This window comes from Cherax quadricarinatus, chromosome 47, assembly GCF_038502225.1.
Source record: "Cherax quadricarinatus isolate ZL_2023a chromosome 47, ASM3850222v1, whole genome shotgun sequence".
In the NCBI taxonomy this organism is placed as follows: Eukaryota; Metazoa; Arthropoda; class Malacostraca; order Decapoda; family Parastacidae; genus Cherax; species Cherax quadricarinatus.
In genome coordinates this window covers 14120683-14137835 of record NC_091338.1, presented here as the reverse complement: position 1 = coordinate 14137835, position 17153 = coordinate 14120683, and the positions used below count along the sequence as shown (strand labels likewise).

The window sequence follows — 17153 nt, the reverse complement described above, 5'->3', positions numbered from 1 at the left end:
TCTTGTTTCATCCTTACCACCACCACTTCTGTTATTTGGCGATTTTAATGCCCACCATTTCCTCTGGGGGGGTCTCATTGTGACTCGCGTGGCATCCAGTTGGAGGCTGTTCTCGCCTCTCACCCCCTCCATGTTTTAAATATGGGTACTCCCCCCCATTTTGATCCTCGTATTCTTACTCTCTCTTGCATCGATCTATCGGTCTGCTCTTCCTCCACTGCACTAGTCTATTCTACCAGACTTACATGACAGCAATCATTTTCCAATCATTCTTACTTCTCCTTCATATTCACCACCTTTCCGTAGCCCTCGCTGGCAATTTGATCGGGCAAATTGGGACGTTTACTCGCAACTCAACTGCTTTTAGTGAGGTTCCTTCTTCATCCTCCATTGATGAGCTCCTACACCTCTTCTCGACGTCAGTTTTAACCGCAGCTTCTCATTCTGTACCCCAAACCTCAGGCAGGCATTCTCAGAAGTGCGTGCTTTGGTGGTCTCCTGCTTGTGCTCGTGCAGTACATTTGAAACACGCTGCATGCAGCAGGTACCGGTACAATAGAACCGTGTCAACCGTGACACTAAACGCACTTGCTGGCGAGATTATGTTTCCATCACCTCTGCTTCCTATATAAGTGCAGTCTGGAAAAAAGTGAGGAAATTGAGTGGTAAATACTCTCCTGACCCGGCTCCTGTTCTACGGGTCACCGGTGTTGATATAGGAAACCCTCTTGATGTTGCCATTGAAATTGGCACTCATCTGGTACGTATTTCCTGGGGGCTCCATCTATGCCCCTCGTTTCATTCCTCAAAGTCTGCCAGAGAGTTAGTACCCTTGGACTTTTCTTCTCTCAGAGAAGAACAGTATAATGTGCCTTTTATACTTCGGGAACTGGAGGCAACACTCTCAGCTTGCCGATCATCGGCAGCTGGGCCTGACGACATTCATATTTGGATGTTACAACATTTACATCAGTCAGCCCTTGTAGTCCTCTTACACCTCTTCAATCTTATTTGGTCACAAGGAGTTCTTCCCCAGCTGTGGAAATCTGCCATTGTTCTCCCTTTCCGCAAACTGGGTACTACGGGACACGATACCTCCCACTATCATCCCATTGCTCTTACTAGTGCAGTTTGCAAAGTGATGGAACGTTTGGTAAATTGACGTTTAATGTGGTATTTAGAGACACACAACAGTCTCTCCACTAGTCAATATGGCTTTCGTAAGGGTCGATCTACCATAGACCCCTTACTACTCTTGGGTACATATGTTCGTAATACCTTTGCTAATAACCACTCGGTTAATAACCATATTTTTTGACCTTGGGAAGGCATATGACACAACTTGGAGGTATAATATTTTGGCCCAAGCCCACTCTGTAGGTCTCTGAGGCAATCTACCATCCTTCCTTAAGAACTTTTTAACTGACAGACATTTCCGTGTTCGAGTCAATAATGTGCTCTCCCCGGACTTTGTCCAAGCTGAAGGTATCCCTCAGGGATGTGTTCTGAGCACAACACTTTCTCCTTGCTATAAATGATTTGGCCTCTGTTCTTCCATCCAATATTTGGTCATCACTCTATGTAGATGACTTCGCTATTGCTTGTGCAGGCGCTGACTGTCACCTCATTACAGTCTTTCTCCAGCATGCAGTCAATTGTGTTTCCAATTGGGCCACCACGCATGGGTTTAAATTTTCCAGTACCAAAACTCGCCAAATTACTTTCACTAGACGCTCTGTCATCCTTTGTACCTCTATGGCTCCTGTATCCCTGAACGTGATAGTCAGGTTACTAGGCCTTCTCTTTGACCGTAGGTTATCCTGCAAACCTCACATTACCTCTCTGAAGGCAACTTGTCACAGCCAGCTGAACCTTCTTAAAACCCTTCCTCATCTTTCATGGGGAGCTGATCGTTGAACTCTCCTTCGCCTACATTCAGCCCTCATTTTATCGAAACTCGATTATGGTGGCCAGATCTATTCAGCGGCCTCTCCTGCTACTCTCTCTAGCCTTAACCCCATCCATCACCAAGGGTTACGTTTGCCTTGGTGCTTTTCGCTGTTCCCCTGTTGAGAGCCTCTATGCAGAAGCGAATGTTCCATCCTTGTCTGATCGCCGTGATGCTCATTGCCTTCGCTACTATGTACGCTCTCACGATCTCCGCAATCCTTCCATTTATGGAATGGTCACCGATATTAGTAGACATTATTTGTTTGCCGCCCCTTCTCTCTTCGCCTACATTTGCTAGTCTTCCCTTCAGTAACCACCTTTATATGTTCATGTAGCATCTCACTTTTCTCCAATCCCCTGGAAAGTTCCAGCTGTTCGGGTCTGTTCTTTCTCACTCCCTTGCTCGAAAGCCCAACTGCCTACGGTGGCTTCCCGCTCTTTTTTTCTTGACCACTTCCACTCTCATTCTCATGCCATCGCAGTGTACACAGATGGCTCTAAGTCTTCTGACGGCGTCAGATTCGCAGCAGTGTTTCCGGACAGCATCGTGCAAGGGCATTTACTATCTTCGGCTAGCATTTTTGCTGCTGAATTGTATAACATTCCTGCAGCACTTATTCGCATCGCATCTATGCCTGTGTCATCATTTGTGGTTGTCTCCGACTCCCTTAGTGCTCTACAGGCTATACGGAAATTTGATACACCTCACCCCCTAGTTCTCCATATCCAACTTTGGCTATGCCGTATCTCTACCAAGCATAAAGATATTGTTTTTTGTTGGGTCCCTGGTCATGTACAGGGCAATGAACAGGCAGACACTGCTGCGCGGTCAGCAGTACATGACCTACCAATTTCATATAGAGGTGTTCCATTTCCGGACTATTTTGCTGTAATAGCTACCCACCTTCACACCTGTTGGCAACAACGTTGGTCAACTCTGCTCGGTAACAAACTTCATTCTATTAAACCTAGCATAGGTTACTGGCTGTCTTCTTGTCATCAGTGCCGAGGTTGGGAGACTATTATCTCCCGCCTTCACATTGGCCACATGCGTCTTACTCATGGGTATCTCATGGAGAGGCACCCTGTTCCTCTCTGTGAGAAGTGTCAAGTTCCAGTATCGATTAGCCACATTCTGTTAGCCCTCTCTATCAACGAGCACGCAGAATTTACCTCCGTCATTGTCTTCGCTCTACTACTCTCTCTCTTTACCTTCCCTTCTTGCTGATGGACCCTCCTTTAATCCTGACACTCTCATTGACTTCTTGACAATGACTGATTTACTCCACAAACTCTGATGATGATACCTTTTGCACTCCCCTCAGCCCTTTCTACCTCAATCTCTTGCTGCCCTCTACCCTTTCACCATCCACTGCACCGCCGTTCTCCGTAACCTATTACTCGTCCATATCTCTTTTGCCACCTGATACCCTCACTTCCTTCCTGCCTTGCAGCGCTGTATAGCCCTTGTGGTTTAGTGCTTCTTTTTGATTATAATAATAATTCCCTCTTCCCAGAAATCCAGGAAGGGAGCAGGGCACCTTCAGATAATTCAGATTCCATGGCAAACCACACCACCCCCCTGAGGGACCCCATGGAGTGGGACAAACCCTGACATGCCACCCCCTACCTAGAAACTAATGCCAGAGGGGAGGACCCCAGAGGCTACAAATGGGACGGGAAACAAGGGGAGGGTGGATTGGGGGGCACTTAGACTCGGCCTAAGGAAGGAGACCAAAGAGTTTGATTTCTGAGACCAAGAGCCTCTTTGCCATGTCAAGGAGCCCCCCCCTTGAAGAGGAAGAGGGGGAACTCCAAGAAGCAAGCCCCTCAAGGAAGGCTCCTTGATGCTGGTGAGGGGATCTTGATTCAGGGAATTAGATCTGTGCTCCAGTTTCCTGAATTAAGCCTGAATACCTTCCACATCCCCCCCCACAGGCGCTGTATAATCCTACGGGTTTAGTGCTTCCCCTTAATAATAATAATCCAAGAAGCAAGAAGAATACTATGTGGTCATTAGTGTTGATGCAGCATGAAAACCACCCTCTACCCTACCTGGTATACCAAGAACCTAGTAAATCAGGATGGCACCTCCAGGATCATCCAAGCCAGGTTTGGCCAACATGAGGTGGAGACTTGCAACCCTTTGGCAACCACCTATTGGAACCAAAAGTCAGCCTCCAGGAATACTTCTCTCATCCAAGAATGTGAGGTCACCCACCAGAGCCTCAAGGAAAACCCAGCACATCCACAGATAATTCAAATATCACAGCCAACAGCACTACCATAAAGTCCCTCTACCTAGGAGTTGAAATTCACAATGGAGAAATCTCCCTCAATAGAAAGTGGGGAAGGGTGTGGGTTTTTCTGAGTCAGTCCAAGGAAGGAGGCAAGAGGATTAATTTCTTAGATCAAGAGTACCTTCACCATGTCAAGGAACACCCCCTTCCCAATCCTCTCCTTGAAGGGGCCATGAAGGATTAGCACTTTCTTGCATGTTAATCATCAGTACTGTAAAACCTTTTAAAAATTTTTTGTAGATAGAATTATATTCAAAATAACAGGTAGCTGAAAGCCCATTTTAACTATAAAATATCTTTATTTCTTAAATATTTGCTATAATTATGTAAGATTTCAGAAAAATGACTACCATCTATTGCAGATAATTACAGACAATGTGGCAAGACCATTGAATGATAATCTTACAAATAGTTCATGACCTATAGAACAATAACTTAGCAGTTAAAATCACTGTTTCTTCAGAGATAATAATTACAATAGAAAGGCACTTGACATAATTTATGCACTGTCATGAAAAAAGATGTTCTGGGAAATAACTTCAATGATCTGTACTATACAGTGTGTGTGTATATATATATATATTGTGTGGAGGGGGGGAGGAGAAAAGGTAGGATTGGGGGGAAGGGGGGTTGTATGTATGTGTGCATGTGCGTGCGTACTCGCCTATATGTGATTGAAAGAGTCGAGTCACAACTCCTGAATTTGGGTGTGTGTGTTTGTGTTTTATTTAATAGTAATATATGAAGCAACTTATGTCTGATAAACATTAAGCCTACAAAGGTAATCTGACTTTGACTAGGCTCTTCTACAAAATTTCACTTCATAATTATACCACAAAAATTTCTACTACAATAATCATATTCTGAACCCACTAGGATACAATTCCGTGGTTACTGATCCTTGAAATGTGTTTGAAAAACTGTAGCATAGTTACAAAGTGATAAAATTAACATACATGAAAATTTTAATTTTTTTTTAATAAACCAACCTTTGTTGGCTTATGGTTTTTTTGCTTTACAAAACAGGTATGTTTACAGCAGGCTATTTTACACATTTTAGATTACAACAGCGCATACAAAGGCAAGTTTTCACAGAATCAAATGACCTCATTTTCTATGTATTCACAAAGGCACAGAATCTCATTGGGTAGTCACAAAAGATGAGCATTTGCAATGTTACCCAAATTATTTGGCTCAGTTTCTTCAAAATGACAAGAGATCACTATGCATGACCTTAGTACAATCTAAGTATTACAATGAACACAATTACAGGAAAAAAAAAAAAAGTAAAATGCATCACCAGGTGGTTAAGGCACAATGCAGAGCTCCAGTGTACCAAATGGTGTATCCTAAATAGTACTAAGGTAAGGCTCATTCATCAGTGTGTGGAACTTAATTACAGTATAATGCAACCTAATAATTAAGCACCTTGGAAGTCCTTGTGAAAATTTGTAATTCCACTTTATATGTAAATTTTTCTCCTTGACTAATTATATTCATGGGGAAGCGCTAAACCCATAGGGGTCATGCAGCACCTGGGAAATGGTAGGTAATAATGTATTAATACAAGGAAAGTTTTCCTCCTGAAGAATTGTTGCTTAGGTTACATTCTACATTCTTAATACACCTTGAATGGCCAAGTCTCAATATATGTATATGTATTTAACAATTACCAATCACTATTTCCATACATTTTTGCAATAACCATTGAGGAACATTCACCTAATGGTGATTACACTTATTTGCACTCCATTAATATTGCAACATGTATGATGTTTATTACTCTGTGTATAATATGTATATGTTCATTACTCTATGTATAACATATAACAATTGTTCTTAATATACAATAGTTTCAAATCACATAAAAACAAAGTTTCCTATACAGGTTTAAATCTGACCCACTGTGATCTGCTGGACAAAACACTAAAAAAAAAAAACATACAAGACTTAACACAAGAAAAAGCATTTAGAATTCCTAGAGTCAAATACTTCCCTATGAACCTTGACAAAGTTGATTAAGACAGGTTCATCTGGTTTTACCAGGCAGCTATGCACAAATGTTAACTGAAGTGTAGACTGAGAATCAATTAGAGTACAGATATTTTGTAACTTTGTAAAATTATTCATAGTATATATGTTAACACAACTTTGGTCTATAATATTACAGAATGAGAAGTGTCCACCCCAATATACACAATTAGAATTTAATGTAGCACATGAACAAATATATCTTAAAATGCTTGAGAAAGTGACTACCTCAAGGCTGCTGGTTAACACTATCATGAGCCTAATTGAGTCTGATATTATTAATTAAATATGCTTGCCTTTGGCAGTTACATTTTGTATACACGAAATTCCATTAAAAAAAACTAATTTATTTCTGCGCATTTAAGGTTGCTTTTAGTGAACCATTAAGGAATTATAACTATTAGTAGCATAATTTATGCTTTAGTTTTATAATTTATAAATTCAATGTTGAGTTCAGCAAGGAGTGCAAATTCTATATACACCTGCAATTCAACAAAGTAGATGATTACAATTCTTCAACACCATATAATAATGTACAGTGTCTTCTCCACGCATCCAGCATGGATACTGTACAAGCAATACTGAATGAACAAAAGCAGAACTGGCCTGGGCCACTGATGAGTTGGGTCTTGGACAGTAGAGGTTCATTAAGCCAATCAATGGCTGGTAATATGCTCCAACAATACTATATTTGTAATTACAATAAGAGGACATGAAGTTTATGAACAATGCAAAGCTTAGATACAGGAGCAAAAAACACACAAATATACATGAATTTTTTGTTTTACTTGGCTTTGGGGACATGTGTAGCCACTGGCCGAGTGAGTGTCATTGGGATCTTTCCCACAATTCAGACTTGAAACTTTGTCTTAGTATACTGGGATACTGCTCCTTAAGTATAAAAAGAATAGAAAGATTGTCTTTGACAATCAGTGAGTATGAGTCTTTAATTTTATTTCACTAGAGATAGATAATAGGAAATATGCTTCAGTGAATTTCTCACTGGCTCAAAGATGAACATGTTACTAGAATTCTCACATGCCTGAGCCTGCAAATGAGATATTCAAGCAAATAGTTCATCAGCCAGCATCCACAAAGCACAAACTAATGAATATACCAAAATCTCTGGGTATTACTGCCTTCAAGAGCAACTATTATATAGTGAAACTGATTTAATCTGCGCCTCCTTCCACAAGACAGATTCTCCTATTAGTGTACTGGATATTAAGCATCATTTGTATTATTTTACTCTACTGATTAAGTACTTGGCATACATTACCATTTAGGGGAGACAACTGGCAGATTTACATTTCACCATATAACACTAAATTCAACCAATTTGTGAGGCAAAGTATAAGCACCTACACCACACATACTGAGCCTACATAGACAAGTTATTTAGGCAATATACTCAAGATAGAAAAATAAAGCATGGTCACCATAACAGGACCTAGAATATGGCAAGGGCAGTGAGCCAGCTTTAATAACTAATACAAATTTCAAAGAGCTTATTGCGACTTAAAAGGTGCAGATCTCCCTTGAATCACTCACAGGATTTCCATGAAGCATATACTGTAATGACTGGATTAAGTTGTGGGATCCTAAACTGATATCCACAACATCTGTGACAACAGTAGCCACATAATCAGAAGCTGAAGGTTTTTCACTATTTTGAGAGCTTGCTGATTACACGGATGAGTGCCCCATTTTCATCTTTCAACCGTTGATTTTCTTGCTTCAACTGTTCCAATAACTGAAATAAAAGGAGCAATGAGAAAATGCAGCAATGAAGATCAGTAATAATTAACAATATACAATTCTCTTATACTATACTGTATATATATATATTTATGTCAATAATATGAAACATGTCAAAATTAGAAGAAATACTACACTGATGTTTAACAAATGCCTAAGGTGAGTGATGTACACAAAAAGAGCCACATCTGGATTTCAAATGTAAAGGGCAAACTCCCACTCAGTAAATGAAATCACTATTGATTACCACATAAAGCATGCAAAACAGATTTGCCAGTTTTTTTTTTTTTTAACCAAATAATACTAAGAAAATCTATACTACAAGAAGATCCTTGGAAAAAAAAAATCCTATTTGTAAAAGTAGCACTTAGGTGTAGATGAAAATTAGCTAATGCTTTACATTCAGAACTCAATATTACCAATAATAAAGAATAATGTGCTTAGGTTACAAGTAATATTGCATAATAAATGTAGAGTAATATCAGTGACAAAAGTTAATTAAAAATGTGACATGAAAACAGGTTACACATTATTTTAATTTGGTAATTATTCATCAGGCTTCAAGACTTTTTATGAAGTGTGAGTTAGCTAATATTAAGCAACAACATACACTTCACACCAACTTTATGTATCTGCCACTCAAAACATAATAAGGGTCCCCCATGGCCCGAGCAAAGGATATGACAAAACACTGCGACAGCTGTCATGCGCAGGCAGTGTGATCATGCTGGGTGACTCCACAAAGTCATTCACACTAGCAGCAGATTGCCCACTTCTACCCTTTGTTTACCTATTTACTCAAGTTGGCCAAGTTACCCATGCCTGCTGTGGCTGAATTGGTCAATTTGGACACCACCCGAGTCAAGGCTCGGTTTTCAGCCTTCAATTTTTCATTTTCAGCCTTAAGTTTTTGCAATTGCTGTAAGAAAGGAAGTTAAAAGTTCAGACTGAAAGTTAAAGTACAGCTCCAATTTGTGGTTATATTATTAGTTAAAAAATTTTCATGCTATAATCAGTTTTGCCAAGTTTAGAATTACAATGACTGTACAGTATTTAGCTCATGTGTTAGTGATGTTTCACCATGTAAGATTTATACTGATGTATACCCAATCCCACATGCAAAAGCAATGCTTCATATTCTGCACCACTAAATCAGCATTTGTTAGCAAAAGAACAAGAGGATATATCATTAAAGCTTCAGCTTCATTTCAACTCCAAAATTCAAGCTTAAGAGCAAAATAATATACAAAGAAAAATAAAATCTCATCCAGAGTATTACTTCTGTACAATCTTACTTATCTAATTATGATAAGCTCCAACTAATTTCATAGTGGTCAATTACAATACAGTACATTGAAAACAAGTGGCAATGGATAAGTAAAAATATGATACTAACTGTAAACCACTTCATGCCTTACATCATTAGAATAAAAAATGATTTAATAAGTAGCTATCATACATAATGAACTATTGTACTATGAATATTATGATGGTTCCCATTCACAGAGCAACTAATTCTTGATAAGATGCACTGAGATATCAGTAACAAACTGGATTAAACTACTAAACATAAATACAGTAATGTAGAGAAAATGTGAATTTAAAAAAAAAATTAAATAGCATGAGAGGATAACATACCAAAAATGCTAATGTAAAAAAATATATATATATATATAATCAGACTGGCAGACAAGATAACTAGTCAAGACTAATGACAAAAAATATAACAAAAGAAATTACAATTGACTACATATTGTTTTAGAAAAAGCAAGATAAAAATCACAAATGTTAAACTGGAATTTGAAAGATAAACTACACAAAATGTCAAAGGTAACTCCCCAAAATAATTATCTCGAGTGCATGGGATGGGGGAAAAGGGATTTAAAGGTAAGTAAAAGCAATGATAGAACCTTTAGCTAGTAATAATAGAAGAATAACAAACTGATATATACTCAATGCAGTCTTCAGAGTGATATTTACAGCTGAACACTACACCAGTTCCCAGGATGCAAAACTCATTTTCAGGGCTTGACACTCAAACTCAATATTAAATGACATTAGCAGCCTTGATATATTAAAATACTTGCAGAACTAAAGTGTAATAAACACCTGTCAATGCTCAGTAATAATCCACATGTAAACAGACTCAGAAGATTAAATGGTCTGTATATTTTGATCCCAGAAGGGGATCAAAATATACAGAACAGAAGGGGTTTGGAAATATACAGACCAATTAATCTTCTGAGTTTGACTGGTTTGTTTTTGGTTTATTACAATTCCCACTACACTATATGAGAGGGAAGGAAGTGTGTCATAAATGTACTCTACAGACTGAACAACAACAACAGTAGAGAAAGCTACCAAATACAGTTGGAACCTTGACTTACGAGTGTCCCAACGTACGAGTTTTTTGAGATACGAGCCGTCCCTGGGTCGATTTTTTGCTGAGTTACGTGCCAGTTTCCCCTCAACCCAAAACCTGGACACCTCGCTTGTTTATCTATGATTTCTTGCTTTAATTCCCTGGATATCATCCTCATTTTCTTCTCAACACTGTCCTTGACACTTACTTTCTTAGGACCCATGCTTAGAAAAATGAAATTTGGCCAAATGACTTAAAAATGTAAGCAAAGCACAAGAGAACTGGTCCCACAGCAAGTTAAACAGTGCACTGAGTTGGCAGCGTTCATTATAATAATAATAATAACAATTATTATTATTAATTTAGGTAACTAGAGCACAGATCCAATTCCCTAGATCAAGAGCCCTCACCAGCGTCAAGGAACCTTGACGCTGGTGAGGGGCTCTTGATCTAGGGAATTAGATCTGTGCCCCAGTTCCCTAAATTAATAATAATAATATCATCATTATAATAATAATAACAATGATAGAGCTTCAGTTCCCTTAATAATAATAATAATACATAATACGTACGTAATAATAATTCAGAATGCTGCCACTAGTTGGCACTGCTGATGCCAAAACATCTGGTAAGCAGTACACGTTTACATCAACGTGGGAGCAGTTCTCTCATGCTTACCTGCATTTTTTTTTACAGTCATTTGGCCAAATTTCTTTTTTCTAACCATGGGCCCTAAGAAAACAAGTGCATAGGACAGTGCTGAGAAGAAAAAGAGGATGATTTCTATGGACTTAGCCGGGCAATGCCAGCTTAGTACACCTACTGTATGTAGATACTAAAGCTTTATCAGTTATGTTCAGTGATTAAACAAAACAAATTGTATCAGTTAAGTTCAGCGATCAAACAAAACATTGTTGTTGGAGGTTTACAGGGCCACTGACATCACTTGCCACACCCTCAACCTCTCCCACCCTCAACTTCCCCCACCCTCAATCTCCCCTACCATCTCTGCTCCAAGTGTGTAAGTACATATACACTTTATATAAACAGTTTAATATTTCTTTACATTCTGTAGTGTATCATGATTTATATTTTTATATATGATATTTCTGAAGTTAGCCTCACAAATATTCCATTTTCTCTTACAATAAGAGCATGGGAAGATACAGAGGCTGCTGCCTCTGCCACCATATTATGGGCTATTTTATTCTAGAGTATATATCATGTTTCTGTGTTAATTATATTGTTTATTATGTCATATTAGATGAATTGTGATAGATAAATAAGCCGTACAGTTGATATTAGCATCATATTCAAGTATTCTGTCTTGTCTCCAGAGTGCAGGAATGGATTAATGGCTTTTCAATTAATTTAAATGAGGAAAATAGATTTGACACACAAGTAAATTGAGTTACAGGCTAGGTCACGGAACGGATTAAACTCGTAGGTCAAGGTTCCACTGTACATTGCTTTGCTGGCAAGCAACATGGAATCTAATAAGGCTTGGCAAGCAACATGGAATCTAATAAGGCTAAGTTATTTTACAACCAGCTATTCAAAACAGCCACTGACTTCACATCATCAATCGAAAACTTGATGAAATACAGTAGACCGTCATTTAGCACGAGTTTATTTGGCATGATTTGGGTATTGCACGATTGAAGAATTGCGGCACGATTTTATGTAACACGTCGTATAATTAATTTAACACGGTTCAGTTTGTGGGAAGGAAAAAAAAGTTCTCTTTTGCTCAAGCGGCCGCCTTGTTGTCGAGCTGCCGGGGAGTCCTCCCGCCATCCACTACTACTCCCCGACACCACCCCACCATCCCAGCGTTCATAATTCATACATGTCCAGTCCAGTCTTTCTCTGCTACAAGGCAGCTGTGTTTGTGAATTGTGTGATATTTTAATTACTATATCTTGTATCTGCCAAGCAATCATGACACCCAGTAGCCATACCAGTGTTGCTGAAAGTGGCATGTAGAGGTATTGAGCACTTAAGTCTTAGAATTAACAAAGAAACAAAGATATTAGACAAGAGATAACCTGTAGCCATAATGAAGTGTTACTTTGTATACAGAAAAAGAGGTAAACATGAGTTTGTGTGACTGACTGAAATGACTTACTGAGTGACTTGACTGAGTTACTGAGCGACTTGAAGTCAGACACTCCAGTACAACCATCGACTTCAGAACCAGAACCTCTACCATCCACCTCAGCCCAGTAGGGCCACAGCATTACTTTCCACTCTCTTCACAATCATCCACAAACACCAGCACCCACAATCTAAGGTAGGAAATACTATTATTTCTGTTACATATGTAGTCTTAAGCAGTAAAAACAACATAATACATCACAACAATGAACTAAAACTACATATTCACTTTTATTTTTGTAAGATGTGGAGGCCTAAAAACAGTTGTTTGGTTTTTGGGGGGCTCCCAGGAACGTAAGCCTATTTTTCCCATAAGTTCTTCAGTTCATCTAACACGATTTTACCTAACACAACATTTTCAGGACTGTAACTACCGTGCTAAATGACGGTCTACTGTACAAAAAAAAGTGAATCTTCGACCAGCACAAGAGCTGAGGATGATACAAAAGCTAGTATGTGGGGATAACTGCTAGATCTTTGAAAACTAGAGCTCACAAATACACCTGCAGCTATAATGATGCAACAACACACTGTGTACAGTGCAGGGATGAGTATCGATACCTTATGATGGTTAATGAAGCCCAACTAGTCATTGGTGAAAACAATCAATAAAGGCAGAGGTTGCTTTAACCACAAAGGTCATTAGTGTTTCCAAACTTTTAACCAACAGATTACCCCACATTAGAATCAGCCATCACATGATAAGAAACATTAAACACAAGAATGGAGAAGCACTGCAGCAGACCTATTGGCCCATGCTAGGCAGGTCCTCATATCCAACCCTTCTTACTCATATATTTATCTGTCCAACCTACCTACTGCAGCTACCTTCCACTTACTTGGATCAAACCTGACTGGGGTTAGCAATTCCATAAATATAATACACAAATAACATGCACCTAGAGGAAAACTTATGACTTTCACTACCATCATCATTACCCTCTTCCCCCACCCTCCCTCGTAGAGTCTGACTTCCTTGCAACTTATCAATGGTCCAAGTAATTCTGAAATGTTTCCATACGTTTCCCTTTGCTAAGAGTGGGTTATTTGTGTACAGTAGGGCCCCGCTTTACGACGTTCCACTAATACGGCGATTTCAAATTAACACCAAAACTTGCTATACGGCAAGTGGTCTTTCTAATACAGTGTGCCCCACCCAGCTTGTTTACATTCTCCATGAGCACATCTCTATTATGTCTGGAAATTTTCCAAAATTTTAAGTGTTTTAAAGTTACTGCATATTTTATATGTACTTTGATAATTATATTTATGTGTACCTGTGCCTAAATATACTTCCACAGTGCTGGCATACCTTTGATATACCTCTGAAGAGTTTCAAGAATTTATCTACTCTTTGAGCCCGGCCATGGGCCAGGCTCGTCTGGTGCTTGCCTGGTCAACCAGGCTGTTGCTGCCCCACATATCCATCACAGCCTGGTTGATCTGGCACCTGGTGAAGATACTTGTCCAGTTTCCTCTTGAAGGCTTCTACACTGGTGCCAGTCATGTTTCTGATATCTTCTGGTAGGATGTTGAATAGTCTGGGACCCCAGATGTTGATACAATGTTCCCTTATTGTCCCCACTGCACCCCTGCTCCTCACTGGGTTTATTTTACACTTCCTCCCATATCTCTCACTCCAGTATGTTACAGCAGTGTGCAGATTTGGGACCAAGCCCTCGAGTACCTTCCAGGTATATATTATCATGTACCTCTCTCTCTCTCCTCAACTCCAATGAATACATGTTCAAGACTTGAAGGCATTCCCAGTAGTTTAGGTGCTTTACAGGCTCAATGTGAGCCGTAAATGATCTCTGTATTTGTTCCAGCTCAGATATTTCTCCTGCCTTGAATAGGGCCGTCAGCACTGAGCAATATTCTAAGTGAGGGAGCACTAGCGATTTGAAGAGTCACCATCGGCATTATTTCCCTTGTTTTGAAAGTTCTCAATACCTACCCCGTCATCTTCCTGGCTGTCGTGATCTTTGTCTTGTTATTGTCTTTAACCCTTAAACGGTCCAAACAGATCGACGTTCAAATTCGTATTGCTACAAAAGTAGATCTACTTTTTTTTACATATTTTCAAATATAACAAAAAAACGTAGATAAAAGTTTTTTACACGTTTTCAAATGTAAAACAAAAAAGAAGATCTACATTTTTTTACATACTTTCAGATGTTGAAAAAACGTATACAGTGGACCCCCGCATAGCGACTTTAATCCGTGCAAGAGGGCTCATTGTTATGCGAAATGATCAGTATGCGAATGAATTTTCCCCATAAGAAATAATGGAAATCAAATTAATCCGTGCAAGACACCCAAAAGTATGAAAATTTTTTTTTTACCACATGAAATATACATTTTCCTACACACAGAGAAGGATACATGCACAATAGTAGAGTAGTACATGCACAATATATATTGTGCATGTACTACTCTACTAAATGAAGAATAAATGACACTTACCTTTATTGAAGATGCAGCAATGACTGATGAGACACTGTGTCCTGGGAGTGCCTTTTCCTCCTGAGTACTGTAGGTCCTGTTTGGCATTTTCTTCCAGAACAGGCCTTATCACACTGTGTATGCCACTACGATTCTTAAATCTCTCAAACCAACCTTTGCTGGCTTTAAATTCACCAATATGAGCACTAGTTCCAGGCATTTTTCCCGGTTCACCTGGGTGTTAGTCGACTGGTGTGGGTTGCATCCTGGGAGACAAGATTAAGGACCCCAATGGAAATAAGTTAGACAGTCTTCGATGACACTGACTTTTTTGGGTTATCCTGGGTGGAAAATCCTCTGGGGTTAATTGTTTCTTGGTATTCTCAATAAGCCACACCAACAACGGTGCTACAGCAGCAGCAGCAGCAGCTGACAGTGCTACAGCAGCAGCAGACGATGCTACAGCAGCAGCAGACGGTACTACAGCAGCAGCTGACGGTGGTACAGCAGCAGCAGCAGCTGACAGTGCTACAGCAGCAGCAGACGATGCTACAGCAGCAGCAGACGGTACTACAGCAGCAGCAGATGGTACTACAGCAGCAGCAGCTGACGGTGCTACAGCAGCAGCAGCAGCTGACAGTGCAGCAGCAGCTGATGGTGGTACAGCAGCAGCAGCAGCTGTACCACCAATAGTAGCGATGGTTGATTGGGGTTTATTATACAACCTGGACAGCTCGGAGACACGCACTCCACTTTCATACTTATCAATGAACTTTTTCTTCATCTCTATAGTAATTCTCACCCTTATTGCTGTAGGGTTGGCACTAGAAGCTTTCTTGGGGCCCATGGTCACTTATTTTGCAGATAAAATCACCAAAAACACTGTAATAATACGAAATGTTCCGATTGTATGCTTGGAAGTTACCGCGGAGGCTGGCTGGTAAACAATGCCACCGGCGGCACATGTGAGGCTGGCTAAGGGCGCACATTTGACGCGTCTCGGACGAACAGCGGTGAGCAGGTTTTTGAGCGGTATGCGAGGCAAAATTTTTGCGATAAAAGCGAGCGGTATGCGGATTGAACGTTATGTGATGCCGACTGTATGTGGGGGTCCACTGTATATACGTTTGGACCATTTAACCCTTTGACTGTTTCAGGCCCCTCTCTGAAACTGTCATTCTATGTCGCCAAATATTAAAAAAAAAAAAAATTATTTTTTCTTATGAAAATGTTAAGATTATTTTTCTGAGTGTTTTAGTCCAAAAAAAATTTTTTTGCCATCGGTACTTACCGAGATATAGAGCCGTGAAGTTTGCAGAAAATGAGCCGCGTATGGCAACAGCGGCGACTGCCGCTCACCCGGTAAACTTTAGTTTACTTGTAATTGAAGGTTTTTTGTTTTTTTTCACTATTTTATTTTTTCACATAACTTATGTGGCCTATGAGACCAAAGTAAGGTGCAATGTATATATATACACTCGTTGTATACAACACAATAAGCACACAAACATAATTATCAATATATTGTTTACAAAACTTGTTTACAAAAACAAAAACAAACAATCCTCATCATCATCATCATCCTCATCATCCTCATCCTCATCCTCCTCCTCCTCCTCCTCCTCCTCGTCTTGTGTGCGAGTGTGTGGCTTATAATTGTTTTGAGTCAGAAGTCGGCAGCTGTCAAAGTGACATTGTCTCATTAGTCACTACCCCTACCGCCTGTCAAAACAATGGGGTCGGATGCTGCTTCCCCTCCTCCATTCTATCTAATTATCTTTCTCCCTCATTCTATATCTTTCAATCTGTCTCTCTTTCTATCTGTCTGCCTATCTCTGTCTCACAGGTACACATAAATACAAGTATACATAGTGTAAATTACCTAGGATAACCCAAGAAATCCAGACAAAGTGCTATACTCTGCTTGAAGATGTGAGTAAACGTGATGACACAGTCTTGTGGCTCTCTCTGAGACAGAGAGCTAGATGGACAGACAGGGAGCTTGACAGACAGACAAATAGACAGACAGACAAATGTTTGTGTACCAGCAAAAACAAAGGGAGGGCGATGGTCATGTAATATTACCCTCCTTTACGCTCATCAAAGTCAGCTCTTATCAGATGTTATCTCCCCTTATCTTGTCACTGTCA

General features: G+C 39.7%; 1 protein-coding gene across 11 annotated transcripts in view; it reads right to left on the bottom strand.

Moving 5' to 3' along the window:
* Positions 1-4529: 4529 nt before the first annotated feature.
* The window catches only part of Mbs (Myosin binding subunit), a 582822-nt gene continuing 570198 nt past the window's right edge, over positions 4530-17153 (bottom strand). For 10 of the 11 annotated variants that reach the window (XM_070094697.1, XM_070094698.1, XM_070094702.1 and 7 more), the window contains 2 exons: positions 8830-8958; positions 4530-8034 (listed from right to left, as the gene is read on the bottom strand). In XM_070094697.1, coding sequence (XP_069950798.1) covers positions 8830-8958 — 129 coding nt within the window. In that variant the 3' untranslated portion in view covers positions 4530-8034. The remainder of the gene's footprint in view (positions 8035-8829; positions 8959-17153) is intronic. The other variant, XM_070094699.1, reaches the window with a different exon arrangement.